The following is a 9,875-nucleotide window of genomic DNA, read 5'->3' on the forward strand; positions in this document are numbered from 1 at the left end:
AAAAATATTTTTAAAATTTTTTTAACCACTGATTTAATTTTATAATAAAAAAAATTACTTTATAAAATAAAAAATTGATTAAAAATATAAATTTATATATGTTCTATGCTATGTTTGGTTCAACATACAAATCTCATCAGTAACAAAACATAAAATATGTTTAACATCTCATATTATATTCCATCAACCAAACATAACCTTAAAATGTTATATTTTTTATATAGAAGTTTTTAACCCAAACAAAATTGGAGAACCGGTTAAGGAAAACAAAATGAATTGTTAAAAAGGAGACTTTATTTTTGTATTAATTTTATTTGGCCTCCTCATTTTTTCCAAATTCAACAAACCACAATTGTATCCGAATTGAATTTGCCCACTTGGAAAATAAGAACCGCCTGGAATTCCATGGACTAAGACACTGAGGTGAAAATCTCCAAAAAGACAGGGCGAAATAGAAAATCTAGAATTGCATTAATATGCACAAAATGTAGACATGATAAAACTGTAGTGGTCCTGACTCCTGAGCTTGAGGCCACAAGGGTCCAGTCGTGGGTCTTGTTTTAGATTTTTTTAAGGAACGGGGGTTCCACCAATATCGGAGCCTAGTGCTTTTTTGAAAAGTCCAATCCAAATTATAAACTTAATTGTAATCTGTATGGGAAAATTACGGGCATTCTGTAACATAAGTGGGGTTTGGTGAGCACGTGGGGAGAGGAGAGTGAGGCAGACACGCCAATAAAGAAGGGATTTATTTTGATATGGGTCATGAAATGAATCCTTAGAGGCTTAAACCAGATTCAAACCACGGTCAGATGACTGAGGGGTTAGGTGGGACTTGGGCAGCAACGATGGGTGGAGAGGTAGGTCTCAGTCTCACCAACATCGGATTCAAGTGAAGGAGGGTGTGATTGGTATGGAATAACAACCGGATTAATGAGACGTGGCAGGGGGTAGCTGTGATTGATGTCAAAACCCGGGTTTTAGGCTCCTCCTAGGTGCGTCTACGGTCTACCTTTCAAATCTTATCAGAGATTTTCTTTTCCAGACTGCTTTTATATCACGTTGCCAAGGTGTCTGTCCTGCAAAAGAAGCACAAAGTTGGCCTTGGTGCTTTATTGGGCAATTGCAATTTGGCTTCCTCTTCTTTCAAGCTTGTTTAAGACTTGGGGTTTTATCCTTTTAGGATCAAATGGATAGGTGGAACCCAAGAAAAGACTGATCCAGACGTGTGACCATCACACTAGAGCTAAATGCACCCACCCCAACCGCCCAACCCCACACTAGACCTTGATTGTCAGCTAATTCCAAATAATGCTCAATAATTGGTACTTTTAAATGCTGGAATCTATCCTCTCTTTTTTGCAGCAATGACTGCTGGTACGGCATTGCTCCATATTTTTAGGGTTTCTTTAGACACTGAAGAATTGTAAATGAAATTATCGGAGGAGTATGTGAGATTATACAAGTAATTTTGAGAAATTATACTTGAACAGTTTGAACCGTGTGCTTTACTTTTGACTTTGGGCTTTGGTAGGTAGACAAATGGGAAATGACATTTTGATGAAAGCAACAATTAGCCAATTTCAGCAGTCAAGGCCCCAAAGGTGAGGCAAAAGCTTCAACAACCCAAAATTCAAGGTGGGTTTGGACCTGCCTACTGATATAAAAAGGAAGTCATAGGTCAGAAAGGCAAAGACCTCCACTTCAAAAAGGAAAGCTTGCTTTTGCAGTTGATGCATTTTCATAGGCAAAAGGTGTTCACGAGCAAAAGGTGTTTAAAAGGTGTGTTTCCACACTCATTTTAAAGAAAACATAAAATATAATACAAGTTTCATACTTTCAGGGTCAAACTTACTACCAAAATGGTCAAAGATAATACCTATATGATTAAAAGATGGTACCCGAGTAATAAAAACTAATACATTTGATTGAAAAATACGTAAAATCCTAGATGAAGGTATGAAATTTGGATTTTATAAACTTGAATTCCTATGTTTTGGTTTTTTTTTCTCAAATGAGCTCGAGGAAACACACTTTTCCCTTTAATCAAAGCCTTCCTAAACCTGTTTGTAGCCATTATGACTTGACTCATGGTATACACCTGCCTTCAACATAGCATACATTATAAGCAAGTATAAATAGACATATAGCCTTCCCGGAACTGAAAACCATTTAATCCAAAATACAAGGGTCAAAGAATATATAAACCAAAAACTATGACAATAGTGAGTATTCTTTATTTACCCGCCCAATGTTCTGAAGAGTTAAATTGGTGAGATTAGTTGAGAAAAATGGGAGAATGGAACAAAGGTCAAAGGTAAGGATGCAAAGTCAAAAAATGACACTGAATTAAAATAAAAGAGGTGTTTAATGTTTTTGGCTTAGTATGAGATGGAGAGAGTAACTGAGGTTTTTACTTCGAAAAATAGGACTATTTTTTCCAACAAAATATTTAAATCTGCATGTTAGTAAACTAGTCCGGAAACTACATCACTATGATGTCCCCATATGGATTGCCAGGATCAAATCAAGAAAATATAGAACCTACCATAGAAGTTCAAAGCAATTTAAGAAAAGAAAGCAACCACACTAACTTCTGATAGATTGATGCATGATACACCTAAATTCACACGAAACAGAAGATGTAGTATAAAATTAACACATGAGGGTTGCCAAAAGCAAAGAGATATAGTTTGACCTCTTGAAGCTTTTAACCTTTACTTAATCATGGATGATTTTGCCCAGTTTGCTATCTACCCCCCTTCATGACAGATTAATATAAAAATTGGACAATTGATGTCACTTGCTGGAGCTTTCCTGCATTCTAATCCAAAAAGGAAACTCAGAATTAGCTTGGTGAATTGAAAGGAAGACGATCAATTCAATGCGGAGAAAAATATCCAGAGAGGAAAGAGCAACTTACTTGAAGAATCAGACATCACATTTTCAGCCACTTTGGCTTAACAGGTTTTTTCTGAGCAGGCTTGGGCTCTTGGGCAACAGGGGGAGGAGCCACTTTTTCAGCTTCAGGTTCAATTGCAGGTTGGACGGGTTCTACCAGCTCAGTGACAAGATGTAAGCCTTTCAAAGACATGATTTCTTCTCGAAGGCAGGCACCCGAATTTCCAGCTGCACCATCATTGCCTGAACATGTCAAAAAGTGATCACACTTAATAACATTAGTCATTGTTCTCAAACAGGGAAATCATCAGTGGAATTGGAATCCACCCAACAGAGAGACTGCGTCATCAACAAACTGAAACAGGGGGAAGAAAGCAAAAGGAAAACGACTAAATTTCATTTTCTATGAAGCACATAATATATTAGGTCAATTGCTGTTTAGACCCTCTAGGAATCATTTTCTTCCTCACATTCTGTCAATTAGGTACAAATGGAGCTTATTTTAGTCAGTCCATGTGTTTTGCACCTTTTTCTTTGATTAAAGTTATGAAATATGCTTGGTTTTTGTATGCAGCAATTTTAACTATAATGCAGCAAAGTCAGAGTGCTCCATTAGTCTTGCTTCTGTTGCGAAGGTAAAAATTATCTTAAAGTTGGCAGTAGATCAGGAAAACTATTTTATATAGTGAGGGTGGCTTCCCAAGTGGTCTCTTCTCTGTTGGTGAGAGAGGGAGGGGGGGTTCATCCACTTTGTTAAACAAAAGGCAAATTAGGTCCTGAGTTCATCAGAACTAAGATAACCGCAATGTAACGCCCATCAAATGCCACAAGAAAAGGGAAAGTGCATTTCAAACACAGGGCAACTTTATCACATCCCTAAAAACAAAATAAACAGATAAGCCATCCTTCAAATGTTATTGTTCCAGTAAGCTACCTAGACAAGACAAGCATGCAATGGTACCAGCCTTGTGAAATTTCTCATGGATGTCCTCAAAACTGAACAGTGGCACAACTAGAAATTGAGGGTTGGTTTACAGCCCAAGTTCAGTTGTATGGTTTTTTAGCTTTGCAATAAACATTTATATTTATGTCAAGATCAGAGTCAAGCACAGAGCTAACAAACCAAAAAAATTGTGCTAATTTGAAAACAAAATCTTAATGGACCAAAAGTTTCAGGAACAAATTTTGATCACAAATAAGTCAAGGCTAATTGCTGTCAAGGTCACATTCAGAGACAATGTTAGACTGACCATGGAAGGTCTCAGATTGCATCTGGTGTTACAGAGGTCACATATCCATGGCTTGTGAAGCAAGATTAGATGGGTTTCTATGTTATCCCCAGAAAAAATAAATAAATAAATAAAGAAAAGAAAAGAAAGAAATAATCACACACAACTTGCAAATTATGCATGAAGATTCAGCTTACAAGAGCTCAATTGAATGCTAATAGGAAACCAACATGTACTAACCCTTTGGTTGATCATATGAAAAATAGATGATTGCACCAGGAACAAACCCAGCAGAGTAAAAATCCTGTGACATATCTTTTATTTGCTTCTTAGGGGGAGCAGTATCTGAAATACAACCAAATCGAAATGTTAAGCTTCACTACTTTAGCTTAACCAATCTAAAATAACATGTTGAAATTTGGATCTCAGATAAATAAATTGAAGCTTTTAATCATACATAGAAATAATAAATATTTTGGTTTGAAAAATTCCTACATATGTAGAATGGTAGTTCTGGTTGAGCAATCACTTTCATGAGGAGATCAACCAAGCTCTGAAGTGTCTCCGATGGATGAAATGTGGCCTCTAAAGTGTGATTATCAGGGAATCTCACCCGAATGACAGCCTGCAAAAGAAGCAGATAATTTTACTATGAAAACCCGAACCCTCATTAAAATTTTATCAATTTAACCAGTGAAAAGAGATCATTAACAAAGGAAGGTCCAGTCGGCACTTTTGTTATTCTCGACTTGCGAGCAGCCTCTTCTGCTTCTCGGATTTTTCGTGTCTTCAAGAATTTATCTGCTTGCATTTCCATTTGATGGCATTAAAGAAGTTAACATCATAATAGGATGGGAATGAGTGTGTATGCATATGTAATACAAAAATATGCATATGTATGTAATTATATATATATTCATTCTGGACCTCTATTATGCGTGTGTGTGTGTGTGCGCGCGTGTGTATTGATATAGGGGCTCTATTATATGTCAACCATTATATCAATTTTTTTGCACAAAAGTTAGAAATACATAAAAGGCAGGACTAGTCTAGTCTCTTAGTGAGAGACAAGATTATGTCTCCCACTCCTTGCTGATATTCCTATCAATGCCCTAGGATTGGGGACCCACACAAAATCGGTCCTAAATGTGAATCTTCAAGCCAAATATCTAACAAATTCAGTACATATGCAAAATGGGATAATATTTGCCTATATAATAGTTTGGTTGAAATATCCACTTCTTTCCACAACCTGCAAAGATGTGTCATGAATATAATGCAACCCAAAGCACAACCTATTGCATTTCCTTTCCCTTGATATGACTAAAATAATCAATAAATAAGGTCATCGTCAATTTACCTTCCTTTTTGGTGGCCAAAATTCGATAATAATCTTCTGCAGTGAACTCATAGAAGTCATCTGTCTCCTCTGCCAAAGACAATTAAAAAATTTAAAATTTCCTAAATACATCCCTAATACTGAAAGTACTCCAAAGGTGATATATAAGTCCTAGTGTGTGTCTCCCAGGCAGGGTTGTAAAGGTTCAAATCTTTCATACCACTATGGGATGCTTCATCTGGTGTTTGAGAAGTTGTTGATGTTTCAAATACATGGATTTCATGGCCAAACTTTTGTTTCACAGCTTCAAGAGCAGCCTGAAATTACATATGAAAAATCAACTAAATAGCAGCCCAACGTACACCAACAACACAATAGTTAGCTTAAATTACTGCATAACAACAAATTCACCTTGTCCACTGGTTTTGAAAAAAAAATTAAAAAAAATAGCAACAATTAATAGACATTTGTAGTGAACTTGATTAGATGAAGAGTCTAATAAAAATTATTAGAACTAGGAAGAGTGCAAATCAAATGATATAATTTAAATCTGAATATATTCTTGACTAGGGATAATCTTAATGACTTGAGAACATCAAAATCCAATAGAAAGAAAACTTAGCGACATTTAGAGCCCATTTGGTAGTGATTCGAGGAAGCGCTTTTAATATTTTTAATACTTATAAAAATTTATCATTCAAGTGTTAAAAATGTTAGAAACACTTTCTAGAATCACTCTCAAATGCACTCTTAAAGTCCAATTGATGGTGCATTTAGAAAACACTTCTAACATAAAAAGTGTTTTTAAAGAAAAATCAAGTTTAGCAATATTTAGAAAACACTTTTAAAAAGTTGAAAAATCACTTATAGTGCTTATCAGAGAGGCAATTGATAGGTAATTCTGCCCAAAAACATTTCTAGAGAAAGCACTTCCATTAAAAGCACTATGGATAGAAACCTACCAAAAGCAATCTTATTTTTCTTGGATGCCTCATTGGAATCCTAGTTGGTGCAAAAGTAGAACCTAACAGGCAGCCCAGGATTTAGACTCCCTAACTACTTATATACTCTTGCCCTTTCAGTTTTACCCGTATATTGATAGGAGTCATTAACATCGAATAGATAGCACCCAAGTTTTGGATTTGTGATTCTAAAAGCACGATGCTAGAAAGGGCATCAGTTGTCAAAAATTGCAAGAGAAACAGGACAAAATTACCTTATCCAATTCATACTTGGGTCCTAAGCCTCAAACATGTTATGGTTAATAAGTTAGTTTAGATTGCAAGAGAATCAACCCAGATCAGCCTACCCAAATGCTAATTTGAAAGGGCCCCATTGAATAAACGGATCTAACAGCCACCTCAAAATCCTCCTAATATAGGTTTCCATGAGAAAACGCTGAAGCCAATCAGTCAGGAATTCATGTCAATTAGTTTACATAATTTCCCATGAAATTCACATAAAATTAGCACTGTATCCCAAGTCCAATCAAACCCACAAAAACGAGATTGAAAAAAAAAAAAATCGTTCTTTAACGTCTTCCAAGCCCAGGAAACAAAACCAAACCCCAATTAAACCATAAGAAAAGGGACACATAAACCCCACCCGACGCCAAGAATCCAACACTAATCGCCATTTCCACCACGGACAGAGCACATTACAGAAACCCCGATCGAGCCCATCCCCAATAACAGGAAACCCACCAAAAATTGAACCAGAAAAATCCATTGAGATCAAGAAATTAACACACAAGGAGTTGAAACGGACAAGACCTTGGCAGCAACTTCATCCATCGGATCAATGGTAGTGAGCCTCCTTCTCTTCCAATGTGGTGAAGAATCAAAGATCATTGGGGAATAAAGGAAACCCAACAGTCTTGCATAGAGCCGTGGCAGCTTGTATTCAGCTTCATATATATCTTTTGGGTTGGCCTCCCAACTCCTCTACAGTATCGTTTCTTTTTCTTTTCTTTCCCATGAGTCGGCGCTCGCACGTGGTGATTGCACGCGTGTACGCGTCTCATCCGAGTACCGGATTCGTTTCGGCCCAAATTTAAGTTTGGGCTGAATAGTCAAGCCCATAATCAGCCCACAAAAGACATCCATTGAAGATGAAACCCTATATGGACTACCTATGATTTAGATGTTGGTCAATCCAGTGCAAAATATTTTATACTTTTGATTCTCTAATTTTCATCCCAGGGTTATTAATGTTTTTATTTTTTATATTTTATTCATTAAATTATTAAGAACAAATTCAGAACTTTTCATATAATTTTTTAAAAAAAAAAATTGTTTCAAATCTTCAATAATTAAAATTAAAATTATATATGTCATGAAAGCATTATCAAGATGAACTATTTTTCAAGAGAATTAGACATCGAAGCTCTATAACAACATTTTAAAATAAGTTTTTTAAGATTACGTTTGATTTCCAAAAAAAAATATAAAAGAAAGAATAAAGATGAAAAGTACAAGAAAAAAATGTAAAATAAAATAAAATATAAATTTTAAGTTAATAAGTTATTTTTATATATTTCTTTCAACTTATTTAATTTATTTAAAATTTTTTATATAAAAATGATTAATTTAAAAATACAAAAAAATTTAATTAGTTTTAATTATATATGTTTTTTTTTTAAATAAAACCAAACACGATAAAACCATGTCCTCGGGCATATTCCATAGTACTCGTTCGAAATCAAAATTTAGTGTAAATAAAGTTTATAAAAACTTTCATGGATAATACTTTAAAACTTCCATAATGACATTTGAAATCGATTTTAAATCATTTTGACAAATTTTGAAGTCAAATTGTATTAAATGAAAATTGTCTCAGTATCTGAATGAAATATCATTGTCCAAAAAAATGCTTGAATTACTTTATAAAATGTCCACAATCTCGATTTATTATTTTACTAATAAATTTTTAGGGTATAAATGCTTTTAACATTCTTTTCACCAAAATGAAATTTAAGAGAGAACTTTATGTTAAGAGTATTCTTTCGCTTTTGTCTAATAGAGTAAAAATAAAATATAAAATAAATAAAAATAACATTTTTTTTATTGATAGGATCAAGTCAGCCCCACTTAGGTATCCAAACCCAACTCCATCAATCACCCACTTACGCATCGGTTCGGTAGTTTACTATTTCAAATGATGATTATTCTTTAAATTGAAGACCGATGGTTAGCCCAGTGGGACCTTCTGTCAAATCAACCACGCCCAGTAGTAATCAGTCAGCTGGTTAACCATACACTAAACCATGCTCAGTAGTTTTCAAAATATTAAGAGTTGGGGGTTGAATGCAGTGTGAAGCAACAGTACCCACCACGTGTTTGAACTTTGAACCTGCCCTTTATAAATTCCAAATTCCCCCACCTCACCAAACATCCTGCTTTGTCATAATCCATTTTTCCTATTTTTGTAGCATGTTTGTATACTTGTCTGATTTAGAAATGCTGTGACGCCCAAGCAAAGCTAAGTATTTCAATTTTCAGCCATCATCTTTTGTCCATGGCCCTTACCCCTTCAACTTTGGATATATACTTTCAAAACAAGGGAAAAAGACACGTCTAATAAGGATTGTTTAATATGAAGTGGGTTTTTTTTTCTAATTTTTATTTTTATAAATACTAATTTTAAGTGATTTTTAATTGTATATTCTCTTAATATTAAATATTTTGGCAATTCTATTTATGTCACACCATAGATTTTATTTATTGCTTATTTATTCCAATAGTTTAATTTATTATAATTTACATTTCCTAACATCTCGACGAAACTTTCTAAAATTTCACCTCTTTTACTTTTAATTGTACCAAGAATATCTTATAAAACTTCTCGACTTTTGAATATGGAATATCCCACTTTCACGCAATTCATTAGGTTCAACGAGCTTTTATCACTCAGTTCATGATTTGTAATATTTTCTCAAGCCTTAATGTTAAACATGGAATTGTTGATAAAATATTTGATAATTAACTGCTTTAATCCTACCATTTGAGAAAGAATTTTTGGTGTTCTAAATCTAACTTTGTTTGTAAAAAGGAAGTTTAAAGTTTGGAAATAGATACAAAGCATACCCATGGTTTGACGGTTTGCTTTGTAATGATGAATATGTCATGAATTTGTCAAGTCCCCAAATGTAAGGATTATGAATTTTAATACGGGGCATCATAAAATTTCTCTTTTAAAGAATAATGGTATTGTAAACGATGTCAAACTATGTAATCTATATACAATTGATTTTTTGAATAAAATAAACGAGCAAATAAATAAAAAGTATCAAAATTGGTGTGTTGATAAGGGTTCTTTCTACTTATTAATAATACAATAATGGTATGTGACATATCTTTAATAGATACGAAATGTTTTTTATCTTTTCATCTTGTTTCTCCCTCGAC

At 34.2% G+C, this 9,875-nt stretch overlaps 1 protein-coding gene across 2 annotated transcripts; it reads right to left on the minus strand.

The window, feature by feature from the left end:
- Positions 1-2,566: 2,566 nt before the first annotated feature.
- Positions 2,567-7,439, minus strand: LOC100249155 (plant UBX domain-containing protein 1). 2 transcript variants are annotated; one of them, XM_002266616.5, is made up of 8 exons: positions 7,242-7,439; positions 5,690-5,786; positions 5,491-5,559; positions 4,864-4,931; positions 4,626-4,755; positions 4,371-4,475; positions 2,924-3,144; positions 2,567-2,824 (listed from the first exon to the last, which is right to left on the minus strand). In XM_002266616.5, exons 1-7 carry the CDS (start codon positions 7,317-7,319, stop codon positions 2,939-2,941), a joined length of 753 nt encoding a protein of 250 aa, XP_002266652.1. In that variant the 5' UTR covers positions 7,320-7,439; the 3' UTR covers positions 2,567-2,824; positions 2,924-2,938. The 2 variants fall into 2 exon arrangements, with proteins under 2 accessions (XP_002266652.1, XP_010660812.1); XM_010662510.3 differs by having other exon boundaries at positions 4,843-4,931; positions 7,242-7,420.
- Between the last annotated feature and the right edge of the window lie 2,436 nt (positions 7,440-9,875).

Source organism: Vitis vinifera, chromosome 14, assembly GCF_030704535.1.
Source record: "Vitis vinifera cultivar Pinot Noir 40024 chromosome 14, ASM3070453v1".
Lineage (NCBI taxonomy): Eukaryota > Viridiplantae > Streptophyta > Magnoliopsida > Vitales > Vitaceae > Vitis > Vitis vinifera.